General features: G+C 46.9%; 1 protein-coding gene across 1 annotated transcript in view; it reads right to left on the reverse strand.

The window, feature by feature from the left end:
- Positions 1-296: 296 nt before the first annotated feature.
- ISY1 (ISY1 splicing factor homolog) overlaps positions 297-14,084 on the reverse strand; it is a 33,770-nt gene continuing 19,982 nt past the window's right edge. The window contains exons 7-11 of the mRNA XM_023215850.2: positions 12,446-12,563; positions 5,883-6,005; positions 5,144-5,265; positions 1,009-1,095; positions 297-648 (exon numbers count right to left, since the gene is read on the reverse strand). Coding sequence (XP_023071618.1) covers positions 541-648; positions 1,009-1,095; positions 5,144-5,265; positions 5,883-6,005; positions 12,446-12,563 — 558 coding nt within the window. The 3' untranslated portion in view covers positions 297-540. The remainder of the gene's footprint in view (positions 649-1,008; positions 1,096-5,143; positions 5,266-5,882; positions 6,006-12,445; positions 12,564-14,084) is intronic.

Here is a 14,084-nt window from a genome sequence, read left to right on the forward strand (position 1 = left end):
AGTAGCTGGGACTACAGGCGCCCGCCACCTCGCCTGGCTAGTTTTTTGTATTTTTTAGTAGAGACGGGGTTTCACAGTGTTAGCCAGGATGGTCTCCATCTCCTGACCTCATGATCCGCCTGTCTCAGCCTCCCAAAGTGCTGGGATTACAGGCTTGAGTCATCGCGCCCAGCCAAAAATTTGCATTTTTTAAAAATTATACTTTGGTCTGCAAAAAATTGCATTTTTAAATGTTTGCCACTAATTGATTCTTCTCTCCTCAAAATCACAGTGCAAGGCAAAATCAGATACAGGCAGCCAGTTCGCAACCTGTTGTATACACTCCACAATAAAAATAAATGGGTCCACACAGTAGCAAAATATGTGTACAAAACCTACCAGGAAGACCAGGGACAGACCCCTACCGTCGAGTCAGCATGAGATAAGGAGAGGGAAGGAAGGCTGAGAATGGGGCTCAGCACTAGCCTGCCTGTCTGCAGCCCTGGGTCCTGAGGTACCACTGGGGGATGGAAGAACTTCAAGGAGAGCCCCAGCTGGGTCCTAATACCCCAGGAGCCTTCTGGCTTCTTCACTTTGGGCCTGCAGAGTCTCGCTTGCATACTTCTGGAGGAGTTCCATTTTCTTTCTTCGCACCAGTGCCTCCTCAATCTGTGGAAATCAAGAGTGCAGGGCTCACTCCTCAGCAAAGCCCTCCAACCCTTGCCAGACCCAGTCAGGAGGAAGTCCCCGAGGAAGAAGTCCATGAGGAGACTGATTTAAATACCCAGAATAGCCTCCAAGAGTCATAAGTCCCTCCTATTGGAAACATTTGAACAATAGAATGGCCTAGGGCAGAGGGTCCTGCCTTTTTTGGACCCCACACCCTGAGCACAATGACAGGTGTCATGTGGTCAGGACCCTGAGCTGCCCTGATGGGTAGGAAGGACAACGAAAACCCACTGCAGTGCTCTGTGCAGTCTGCTTTGGAGAAGCCCCTGGCGCCCAGGCAGCTCTTAGCTATGGTCCTACCTCTTGCTGCGAGGGAACAGGGACGTGAGCAATGAACTTCTGCTGGCCGTCATCCCCTCCTTTCTCCTGGCTGCCTTCCTCATCCGACTACAAACAGAACAAGCGAAAGTCCATCAGTAGGTGCCCAGCTAGATAAATGCTGGCAACTCTATAAAACACACTATTTAAAAGAAAAAAAAAACTATTTAAAAGAAAAAACTGCAACTATTTAAAAGAAAAAAAATAAGAAAGTTCTATACTTACAGAAAGACACCTGAGCCACAAGATTAAGTTAAAAAAACCACAGAACACAGTGTACATTACGCTACCTTTTGTCTAAGGAGGAAATAAGAATAGAAACTACTGACAGCAGTGAGAGCAAGGTAGATAAGGAACAGGGAGAGAAAAGAGAATCTTCATGGAATATCTTTATATACTATTTCACTTTTGAACCTTGTGAATGTTATTACTATTTATTTATTTATTTTTTGAGATGGAGTCTCGCTCTGTCGCCCAGGCTAGAGTGCAGTGGCCGGATCTCAGCTCACTGCAAGCTCTGCCTCCCGGGTTTATGCCATTCTCCTGCCTCAGCCTCCCGAGTAGCTGGGACTACAGGCGCCCGCCACCTCGCCCGGCTAGTTTTTTGTATTTTTTAGTAGAGACGGGGTTTCACCATGTTAGCCAGGATGGTCTCGATCTCCTGACCTCGTGATCCGCCCGTCTCAGCCTCCCAAAGTGCTGGGATTACAGGCTTGAGCCACCGCGCCCGGCCTGTTATCACTATTTTTAAAAATTTAAATGTAAAATAATACACCATGTATAGAAAAATAATCAACTCAGAGGTTGCCTATGAGTCAATACAAATTTCTAATAACAAAGAAAACAACATGGACTTGGAAAGAGAGAAAGGGTCTTATGGCGAGTCGGAAGTCCACTGTTTGCTGGGCTCTGTCAGACACCGTGCACGACCCGTTTCCTGACTGGTTCCCAGTGGGGGTGGCTTGAAAAGCCTCTTGAGGAATCTCTCATCCATTGCTGGCACTTGGAGAAACTGGTTGTATCTAACACTAAACACATACCTACCCTGATCTGGTGGTTCCGCTCCTCAGCATGTACTCAAGAGAAACACTGCGGGCCGGGCGCGGTGGCTCAAGCCTGTAATCCCAGCACTTTGGGAGGCTGAGACGGGCGGATCACGAGGTCAGGAGATCGAGACCATCCTGGCTAATACGGTGAAACCCCATCTCTACTAAAAAATACAAAAATCTAGCCGGGCGAGGTGGCGGGCGCCTGTAGTCCCAGCTACTCGGGAGGCTGAGGCAGGAGAATGGCGGGAACCCGGGAGGCGGAGCTTGCAGTGAGCTGAGATCCGGCCACTGTACTCCAGCCTGGGCAACAGAGCGAGACTCTGTCTCAAAAAAAAAAAAAAAAAAAAAAAAAAAGAGAAATACTGCACGGGAACAAGAAAATTTCCAGCAACCCTATCTGCCAAAACCCCAAGCTGGGCACAACACAAATACCTACAAACATCAGACACAAAAGAGTACACATGACTCCACATATGTAAAGTTCAGACACAAGTAAAACATATGGGTCACGAAAGGTCAGGAGGTGACCCCTGAGGCACTAGTGAGCTTCTGGCGTTGTGGTCCTGTTCTGTTTCTTCACTGGTATTTGCTATGTGTGTGTGTTCAACCTATGAAAATCCAGTGACCTACACATTTAGCAGGTGTGTACTTTTCTGTATACGGAACAACACTCAGCAGTGAAAAGGAATGAACTATTGAACTCAACAACCAGAGGGATGGCAAGGGAATCATGCTGAGTGTCAAGGCCATCTCGAAAGGTGACCCACAGCATGATCCCACTTATAAAACATTCTGAAATGACAAAATCAGAGACGGTTAGGGTTCAGCTAGGTCAAGAGATGGTGAGGACAGGGAGGTGTGAACTGTGAAGGGGTGGCACCAGGGATCTTTGTGGTAAGGGGACAGTTCCCAGGCTGGAGTGCGGTGGTGTAATTACAGCTCACTGCAATCTCAACCCCCTGAGCTCAAGCAATTCTCGTACCTCAGCCTCCTGAGGAGCTGGGACTATAGGCATCTCCAACCACACCCAGCTAATTGTTTTTATTTTTGGTAGAAACAGGGCCTCATTCTGTTGCCAAGACTGGTCTCGAACTCCTGAGTTCAAGCAATCCTCCCACCTCAGCCTCCCAAAGTATTAGGATTACAGGCGTGACTACCACGCCCGGCCAGTTCTGTATCTGGATTGTCATGATGGCCACATGGATCTCCACACATGGAGACAAACGACACAGAACTTTACACGTTCATTATGCCAACGTCAACCTCCCAGTTTTACTACTATGCTAGAACTACATGAGACAGAACCATTGGGGGAAATGGGTGAAGCATACACAAGATCTCTCTGCACTCTTTGCAACTTCCTGTATTTCTGTAATTATGTGAAAAGAAAAAAAAAAATTCTGCTGTGGGTTTCCACTGCTCTTCCCCACAACGCCAGCTCCCCATCAGCCTCCACTCACACCCAGCACCCACTCTCTGCACTCTAGCACACTGGGCTGTCCTTTGTCTCTCATATTCATTACAGGATCTCTCAGCACATGATGTGCTCCTGCTGGGGCGTATCATCTCCTCCTCCCTTGGCTAACTTCCCTGGATCGTCCTAATCTCAGCTGAGGGGTTAGCTTCCCAGCAGAGCGTCTGCAGGCTGTCCCTGCACCAGGCTTTATTGAGGGACTGCTGCTCACTGTCTCTCTTACTGGACTGCCTCCCCCAGACTAAGAGCTACACACCAGGCCTCTGTACCACTATGCCCCTGCACCTGGAAAGGGGCTGGCTCACAGGAGCCATGAATTAAACACCTGCTGAGAGAGCAAATGAGTATTTGTACCTAGAGGAAATCCTCCTAAGGCATGCTGCCATCCTGCTTCAGACCTGCACTGAACTCCACTGGTGGCCCAGCTAGACATGAGCAGGAACATCAGGCCTGTTACATCCTGTGTGACATTGACTAAGTCACTAAACCTGAGCCTGCTTCTTCACCAGTGGTGTCTCAGCAAGCTCCTTATGTGGAACCTGAGCCATGATCCATGTGTGGGTGATCCCCTCCCTTCTCTCAGTCCAGCAAATCAGATCCACTTGGATCTGTGCAGGCAGCAAGGACTCCAAACAGAGGGTCCTGCAGAAGAGCTCTGCATGGGAGGCAGAGATTTCAAATGCTGATTTTTCCTTGTTTCAGAATATCTCCTTTAATGCAGTGAAGTTCTGGTAATGTTTCATAGAAAAAATAAAAGGTGTAGCATAGACAGATATGTCAAGATTATTTACATGGTGGCTATAATAAAAAGTAATAACTAAGATATATAATGAGTGTTTCCTATAGATCAGAAAATATGCAAAAGGTCTGAAAATATGCAAGGATTCCCCAACCATGACCCTCTGGGTCTGTTTCTATCTGTAAGATGGGGTGTTAGGGCCAGACGCAATGGTTCACACCTGTCATCCCAGCACTTTGGGAGGCCAAGGCGGGTGGATCACGAGGTCAGGAGTTCGAGACCAGCCTGGCCAATATGGTGAAACCCTGTCTCTATTAAATATATAAAAATTAGCCGGGCATGGTGGCACTCGCCTGTAGTCCCAGCTACTCGGGAGGCTGAGGCAGAATTGCTTGAACCCAGAAGGCAGAGGTTGCAGTGAGCCAAGATCATGCCACTGCACTCCAGCCTGGGTGACAGAGCAAGACTCTGTCTCAAAAAAAATAAAAAAGATGGGAGTGTTAGACTACGGAAGAGCGACTGGCACTGCCACGTGAACAGAAGTGATGAGGTCATGGGCTAAAGCTCATGGCTTCCTCTGTGTTTATCAATCTAATTCCAGGGTATGCAGGAGGGCCTGTCTCTAAGAAGGAAGGAAGGAAGCCCTTGTGTAAAGCATGGCCAGCAGGGCACTCTCATGGCTGCTGCCTCCTGAAACCCTCCTGTAATCTCACAAGTGTTTTCACAGCCATCCTGCAGGCGAGCAAGCTGGGCTGTGAACCCTGACTCTGTGTTTTGGAGCCAAGCTTCCTCCCTGCCATACTTCATGGCTTGGAGCAGATGGCAGTGAGTGCCAGAGGGGACCAAACCCAATACCTCCTCCTCGGTGACTGCATAGATGTTGATCTCTTCCTCCTCTTCCTCCTCCTCTTCCTTTTCTCCTCTTGCCAGCCGAGCCTCTCTCTCTGCTTTCCACTTTTCCACTAACTCGGCTCTGACTGAACATAAGAGAGGGTAGGTGCTATTTATTTCAGTCTCTAAATGAGCTTTCAACACTATGCAGGGAAAGTCTAGACATCCCCTCTAGAAAGGGACACCCTTCATTCTGCCCCCATGAGTGGAAATGGATGTGAGGCATGGTAGTCCTATAACAGCTCTGGCTTTCAGTCACTACAAAGCAGATTTTTAGGGAACATTCCCAAATCCTCCCCAGTTCCACAACCTGAGTGGCTTCCCAACATGTCCACATGAAAACAGAGAAGGCAGGGGCAGAGCATGCTAGAAATCAGCTCCAGCTCCAAACCACTTGCTTCCAAAGTCTTGGCTTGATGTGTCACATGGACACTGGTATTAGCACGAATCCAGATGGTGATCTCCTAGCAGACAGGGACTGGTCAGACTTGGTTCTCATAGCTTCCCCAACCTGTTATCTCTGGCCCACATAGCCTTGACTGCCTCACAGAAATCAGGGAATTAACAGACAATCACACCTGAAGACCATTAGCAACAAAGAAAACTCCCTTCTGGCATAAAGCACTATTGAAAATCCTGTTTTCAAAGGAGACAACAGAAAACAGATGCCATCTATTCTAAAATAAAATGCCCAGAGACCTACGTTTCTTTTCATATTCCTGTTCCAAAGGCACAATAACACCATCATCTTCATCTAGGTAACCATAGTACTCAAAATCGATTGCCTTCATGAGCTCAGCACGTGTCTTTCTGGGAGGAGGAAGAGCTATAAGAAACAGAAACAGAGCTGAGTTTCCAAGTCACAATCACACTCCAGTGAAGCTGTCTCCTGATGCAACGCTACACAGCCACATGGCACATATGTTCATGAAAATACCGCGTAGACGCGGTGGCTCGCGCCTATAATCCCAGCACTTTGGGAGGCCGAGGCAGGCAGCTCGTGAGGTCAGGAGTTCGAGACCAGCCTGACGAACATGGTGAAACCTCGTCTCTACTAAAAATACAAAAATTCGCCAGGCGTGGTGGTGCGCACCTGTAATCCCAGCTACTCAGGCTGATGCGGGAGAATCGCTTGAACCCGGGAGGCAGAGTTTGCAGTGAGCTGAGATCACACCACTGCACTCTAGCCTGGACAACAAAGCAAGACTCCATCACAAAAAAAGAAAATACCATGGATAGGCACTTTTCTATACTATTCATGGGATTATTTAAGTGGTAGAGCCCTTTTTAAATTCAGTACTGGGACCCATTAGTCCATTTAAAAGCAACCTACCTAATTAAAAAATAAAACCAAGCTCGGCGCGGTGGCTCACGCCTGTAATCCCAGCACTTTGGGAGGCCGAGGCGAGAGAATCATGAGGTCAGCAGTTCGAGACCAGTGTGGCCAACATGGTGAAATCCCATCTCTACTAAAAATACAAAAATCAGTCAGGCATGGTGGTGGGCCCCTTTAATCCCAGCTACTCGGGAGGCTGAGGCAGGAGAATCACTTGAACCCGGGAGGTGGAGGTTGCCGTGAGCCAAGACCGCGCCATTGCACTCCAGCCTGGGCAACAGAGCCAGACTCCGTCTCAAAAAAAAAAAAAAAAAAAAAAGGAAAAAGAAATTCCAGGCTGGTTGCAGTGCAAACATAAGATAGCAAAAAGCTTCATGGACAGAAATATGCATCACATTATTATTTATGTAAGAGAGAAAACTTGGAAATAACCTAGGATTGTAAATTGCAGAATATGTATGGGATGGGATATCCTGCAGCCCCTGTAATGCTAATTCACAAAGTATTTTAATAACACAGGAACTGTCATAATGTTTAATGAAAAAGCATGACAAGAAACATAAGTAAATAAAAAAGACAAAAGAAACTATAAACAAACAAAAAAGAGAGATGAGAAAGCCCTAAAGAAGATATTTTCAGACTAGGACTATTATCCAGAATATTCAAGTAATTTTTTTTTTTTTTTTGAGATGGAATTTCACTCTTGTTGTCCAGGCTGGAGTGCAATGGCATGATCTCGGCTCACTACAACCTCTGCCTCCAGGTTCAAGTGATTCTCCTGCCTCAGCCTCCCGAGTAGCTGGGATTACAGGCACCCACCACCACACTCAGCTAATTTTTGTATTTTTAGGAGAGATGGGCTTCACTTGTGGGCCAGGCAAGTCTCAAACTCCTGACCTCAGGTGATCTGCCCACTTAGGCTTCCCAAAGTGCTAAGATTATAGGTGTGAGCCACTGCGCCCGGCCAAGTAATTATTGAAAATGAAAAAGAAAATGACAACCAACCAGACTAGTCAAAGAATAAAAGCTAGCCAGGCGCAGTGGCTCATGCCTGTAATCCCAGCATTTTGGGAGGCCGAGGCAGGTAGATCACCTGAGGTCAGGAGTTCAAGACCAGACTGGCCAACATGGCAAAACCCTGTCTCTATTAAAAATACAAAAATTAGCCAGACGTGTTGCCAGGCGCCTATAATCCCAAGCTACTAAGGAGGCTGAGGTAGGAGAAACACTTCAACCCAGGAGGCAGAGTTGGCAGTGAGTCGAGATCGCGCCACTGCACTCTAGCCAGGGCAAGAGAGTGAGAGTCCATCTCAAAAAAAAAAAAAAAAAAAAGATAGAAAGAAAGAAAAAACTGGAGAGTAAAGGTCTGCAATGGAGGAATTGTTATGTCAGGTATGGTTAATCCATACCATGATACTCTTTAATCCTTCACATCCACTAACAGAGTTCTAAGTATATTTGTGGGAGGATACCAATGGCTATCACAACACAACAGTTATGAAAGAGCCACTGTCATTTGGCAGGCCTCTATCTATCACCTCACTGTTGGTAACAGCAACTGTGCCCACCCCTCTGCCACTCTTGGGCCACGTCATGTAAGCAGTGGTCATCATGCTGGCTGGAGCCAGGAGATAGTGCAGGTTGAAGCCTGGCTGGCTCAGAGTACTGCGTTCCTCCTGGCCACAGGGGCTGGTATATGGATGATGGCATTATAATCCAATCAAAACCAACTACACTCAGTCTGGGAATTTTGCTTGAGCTGCTTGGGAGAAAAATCTGTTGCTGAGAGAACAAGACCTAAGTCAATGACAGATGATTGCCACAAGTGGAAAGCCAGGCAGAGAAAGAAGTTTACACAGTGGAAGTCAAAACTGCAACACAAAGAAATGTGAGCTACATTCAGGAATGCCTGAAAGCAAACTATCCTGGGATTTCCTTGGGGTTAAGTCACCTGTCACTTATACTGATGAAATAAGCATGTAACTGCCTAGAAACGGAACTAGAAGAAGGCTGAGTGCAGGGGTTCATGCTTGTAATCCCAATGCTTTGGGAGCCCGAGGCAGGAGGCCTGCTTGAGGCAAGGAGTTCAAGAATTACTAGACAACATAGTGAGACCCCCATCTCTACAGAAATTTTAAAAAATGTCAGGGGTGGTGATACATGCCTGTACTCCTAGCTACTCAAGAGGCTGAGGCAGAAGGATGCCTTGAGCCCTGGAGTTCAAGGCTGCAATAAGCTATGATTGCACCACTGTATTCCACAGCCTGGGTGACAGAACAAAGTCGTCTCTTTTTTTTTTTTTTAAGACATCTTTCTCTCGCCTAGGCTGGAGTGCAGTGGTGCAATCTCGGCTCACTGCAACCTCTGCCTCCGGGGTTCAAGCAATTCTCCTGCCTCAGCCTCCCAAGTAGCTGGGATTACAGGCATGCGCCACCATGCCTGGCTAATTTTGTATTTTCTTCTTCTTTTTTTTTTTTTAAAAGACAAGAGTCGTGCAATGGCGTGATCTCAGCTCACTGCAAGCTCCACCTCCTGGGTTCACGCCACTCTCCTGCCTCAGCCTCCCGAATAGCTGGGATTACAGGCGCCCGCCATCATGACCAGCTAATTTTTCGTATTTTTTTTTAGCAGAGATGGGGTTTCACTGTGTTAGCTGGGATGGTCTTGATCTCCTCACCTTGTGATCCGCCTACTTTGGCCTCCCAAAGTGCTGGGATTACAGGCGTAGCCACCATGCCCGGCCTGATTTTGTATTTTCAGTAGAGATGTGGTTTCACCATGTTGGTCAGGCTGGTCTTGAACTCCTGACCTCATGTGATCCACCCTCCTCGGCCTCCCAAAGTGCTGGGATTACAGGTGTGAGCCACTGCACCTGGCCTAAAAAAAAATTTTTTTCTTAAGGTCGGAAAGGAACATACCAAACGATAATAATGATTATCAGTTACCTCTAGGAGGGGCACTGGGATGAGGGTAGAGGTAAGAGGACTTTAACTCTATCTGTACTATTTGAATTATAACCGGTAAAATTGACTTAAGTATTTTCTTTCTAAAACAAAAATCTTTTAAAGAGATGACAAAAAAGGAAAAATAAATTTAAAAATCCAAAAATCTATGACTGGAATAAGCAAAAATACATGTAGAAAAATGTAAATGCAAAAAACTTAACATATAGAGCATAATCACAATGTAGGAGCCGCCCCAGTATAAGCCTTTAGAAACTGGAAGGAACAGCCAGGTGAGGTGGCTCACTCCTGTAATCCCAGCGCTTTGGGAGCCCGAGACAGAGGCTGAGGTGGGCAGATCACAACATCAAGAGTTCAAGACCAGCTGGGAGCAGTGGTTCACGCCTATAATCCCAGCACTTTGGGAGGCCGAGGCAGGTGGATCACGAGGTCAGGAGATCGAGACCATCTTGGCTAACATGGTGAAAGCCTGTCTCTACTAAAAAATACAAGTTTTGCCAGGTATGGTGGCAGGCACCTGTAGTCCCAGCTACTCGGGAGGCTGACGCAGGAGAATGGTGTGAACCTGGGAAGTAGAGCTTGCAGCAGTGATGTGAGATCACGTCACTGCACTCCAACTTGGACAACAGAGCAAGACTCCATCTCAAAAAAAAAAAAAAAAGAGAGCTCGAGACCACCCTGGCCAACATAGTGAAATCGCGTCTCTATTAAAAATACAAATTAGTACCAGGCACGGTGGCTCACACCTGTAATCCCAGCACTTTGGGAGGCCAAGGCAAGCGGATCACGAGGTCAGGAGATCGAGACCATCCTGGCTAACAGAGCGAAACCCCGTCTCTATTAAAAATACAAAAAAAAAAAAAAAAAAAGAAAAAGAAAAAGAAAAAAAATTAGCTGGGCATGGTGTCAGACACCTGTAGTTGGGAGGCTGAGGCAAGAGAGTGGCGTGAACCTGGGAGGCAGAGCTTGCAGTGAACCGAGATTGGGCCACAAACCCGGGAGGCTGAGGTTGCAGTGAGCCAAGATCGCACCACTACACTCCAGTCTGTGCAACAGAGCAAGACTCCGTCTCACCAAAAAAATAAACAAATAAAATTAAATAAATAAATAGAAAGAAAGAAACTGGAGGGAACAATGTCCTAATGTATTAACAATCATCACATATGAGGTGTGAAAATGTGAGTGGTCTTGTTCTGATTTTCTGTATTTTATAATTTACTTTTTTTGTTTAAGATGGAGTCTTCCTCTGCTGCCCAGGCTGGAGTGCAGTGGCACAATCTCGGCTCACTGCAACCTCTGCCTCACAGGTTCAAGCGATTCTCCTGCCTCAGCCTCCTGAGTAGCTGGGATTACACAGGTGCCTGCCACTATGCCCAGCTAATTTTTTTTTTGTATTTTTAGTAGAGACAGGGTTTCACTATGTTGGCCAGGCTGGTCTGGAACTCCTGACCTCGTGATTCTCCCGCCTTGGCCTCCCCAAGTGCTGGGATTACAAGCATGAGCCACTGCACCTGGCTATAACTTCTCTGTAATAAAAAATATATTGCTTCATAATTAATGGCACAATATTTAAACTCTGAATTATTTTTAAGTGATGGTAGCAACCTATACAAAACCAGTTTTGGAATAACGAATTTTAAAATAAGCAGGGTTTAATAAAAGTAGAACTATATCTTTTTTTAAAAAAAATAGAAAAACAGCCGGGCGCGGTGGCTCAAGCCTGTAATCCCAGCACTTTGGGAGGCCGAGGCGGGCGGATCACGAGGTCAGGAGATCGAGACCATCCTGGCTAACACGGTGAAACCCCGTTTCTACTAAAAATAAAAAAAATTAGCCGGGCGTGGTGGTGCGTGCCTGTAGTCCCAGCTACTCGGAGGCTGAGGCAGGAGAATGGCACGAACCCAGGAGGCGGAGCTTGCAGTAAGCCGAGATGGTGCCACTGCACTCCAGCCTGGGTGAGACTCCGTCTCAAAAAAATAAATAAATAAATAAATAAATAGAAAAACCAACTAAAAGGAGACATAACAAAACGCTAATAATGGTGAGAATACTGGCATCATTCTTCTCTGCCTCTCATACTTTTTCCTATGAAGTGCTGACTACCTTTCTAAAACACAAAATTTAAACAGACTAAAACTCCAGACTAACAGTTTCAAATTATATTCTGGAGGTTTGGCTGAAAGGAGGAGAGGTGGAGGTGCCCTACTGGATTCACACAAAGCAGCTCCACTTTTCTCCTTTTTTTTTTTTTTTTGAGATGGACTTTCACTCTTGTTGTCCAGGCTGTAGTGCAATTTTGTGATCTCGGCTCACCGCAACCTCCATCCCCCAGATTCAAGCCTCTTGAATCTGCCTGAGCCTCCTGAGCAGCTGGGATTACAGGCATGCACCACCATGCCCAGCTAATTCTGTAAGTTTAGTAGAGACAGGGTTTTACCATGTTGGCCAGGCTGGTCTCAAACTCCTGACCTCAGGTGATCTGCCCACCTCGGCCTCCCAAAGTGCTGGGATTACAGGCATGAGCCACAGTGCCTGGTCTCACTTTTCTCCATTTTTACATGTTAGGGTTTGGCCCAAGATTTTATTTGTTCATTGGTTATCATTTTTTCAACTAATAAGTAACTGAAACATGAACCGGATTCAATGAACTTCCGAACCTGCCCCAGTCGTTCTGGGAAACTTTAAATAAGGAAACTCCTTGTCCAGACTGACAGATTAGCACCTGCCAAAGGCAGAATCCTGCACCAGCCAATCCTGGGTGCACTTTCCAGCCCCAGTTGTATGTCATGGGCCTATGATTCCATCCTAGTTCTTAAGAATTCTCAGTTGAAATCTGGGAACAATAATGCCTACACTATAAGGCTGTTATGCAACTAAGAAAAAGTAAGAGCAGTTAGCATATAGCATATCTACTCCTATGATTATTATCAACGAAAGGCTAAAACTGTCACAAACTTAGTTACTTACGTTCTTTTTCAAACAGCTCTCTAACACCAGGCAAATCTTTTGCTGCTCCAAAGTACTTGTAACCTCGGTTTCCTGGGACTTCTTTTCCTTCATGATCCAGCATTTTAGGACCAACTTTCTTATTGGGAAGAAAAAAGAGAAAATGGATCTGTTAGTTAGTTATTATTTATTTATTTATTTGAGGTGGAGTCTCGCTCTGTTGCCCATTTACTTATTTGAGGTGGAGTCTCGCTCTGTTGCCCAGGCTGGAGTGCAGTAGCACAATCTCGCTGCAACCTCCGCCTCCCAGGTTCAAGCGATTCTCCTGTCTCAGCCTCCTGAGTAGCTGGGATTACAGGTGCATGCCACCACGCCTGGCTAATTTTTGTATTTTTAGTAGAGACAGGGTTTCACCATGTTGGCCAGGATGGTCTCGATCTCCTGACCTAGTGATCCGCCCGCCCCGGCCTCCCAAAGTGCTGGGATTACAGGCATGGGCCACTGCGTCTGGCGAATCTTATCTTTAAACCCACTATTTCCATGTTTGCAAATATATTTTAAGATAATAGCTGGATGTAGTGGCTCACACCTGTAATCCTAGCACTTTGAGAGGCCAAAGTAGGCGGATCACTTCAGCTTAGGAGTTCAAGACCAGCCTGGGCAACATGGCAAAACCCTGTCTCTACTATACAAAAATTAGCTAGGTGTGGTGATACATGCCTGTAATCCCAGCTACTCAGGAGGCTGGGGCAGGAAGAACTGCTTGAACCTGGGAGGTGGAGATTGCAGTGAGCCAAGATCATGCCAGTGCACTCCAGCCTAGGCAACAGAGAGACCCTCTGTCTCAAATATAAAATAAATAAATAAAAAACACTTATGGGCTGGGTACGGTGGCTCACACCTGTAATCCCAGCACTCTGGGAGACCGAGGCGGGAAGATCACTTGAGGCCAGGAGTTCACGACTAGCCTGGGCAACGTGGTGAAACCTTGTCTCTACAAAAAAATGCAAAAACTAGCCAGGCATGGTGACATATGCCTATCATGCCACTGCATTCCAGCCTGGTGACAGAGCAAGACCCTGTCTCAAAAAAACTAAATAAAAATAGGCCAGGCACAGTGGCTCACACCTGTAATCCTAGCACTTTGGGAGGCTGAGGCAGGTGGATCATGAGGTCAGGAGATCGAGACCATCCTGGCTAACACAGGGAAACCCCGTCTCTACTATATATATAAAAAATTAGGCCGGGCACGGTGGCTCAAGCCTGTAATCCCAGCACTTTGGGAGGGCGAGACGGGTGGATCACGAGGTCAGGAGATCGAGACCATCCTGGCGAACAAGGTGAAACCCCGTCTCTACTAAAAAATACAAAAAAGGCCGGGCGCGGTGGCTCAAGCCTGTAATCCCAGCACTTTGGGAGGCCGAGATGGGCGGATCACGAGGTCAGGAGATCGAGACCATCCTGGCTAACATGGTGAAACCCCGTCTCTACTAAAAAATACAAAAGCTAGCCGGGCGACGTGGCGGGCGCCTGTAGTCCCAGCTACTTGGGAGGCTGAGGCAGGAGAATGGCATAAACCCGGGAGGCGGGGCTTGCAGTGAGCTGAGATCCGGCCATTGCACTCCAGCCTGGGCGGCAGAGCGAGACTCCGTCTCAAAAA

This window comes from Piliocolobus tephrosceles, chromosome 2 (assembly GCF_002776525.5).
Source record: "Piliocolobus tephrosceles isolate RC106 chromosome 2, ASM277652v3, whole genome shotgun sequence".
NCBI lineage: Eukaryota > Metazoa > Chordata > Mammalia > Primates > Cercopithecidae > Piliocolobus > Piliocolobus tephrosceles.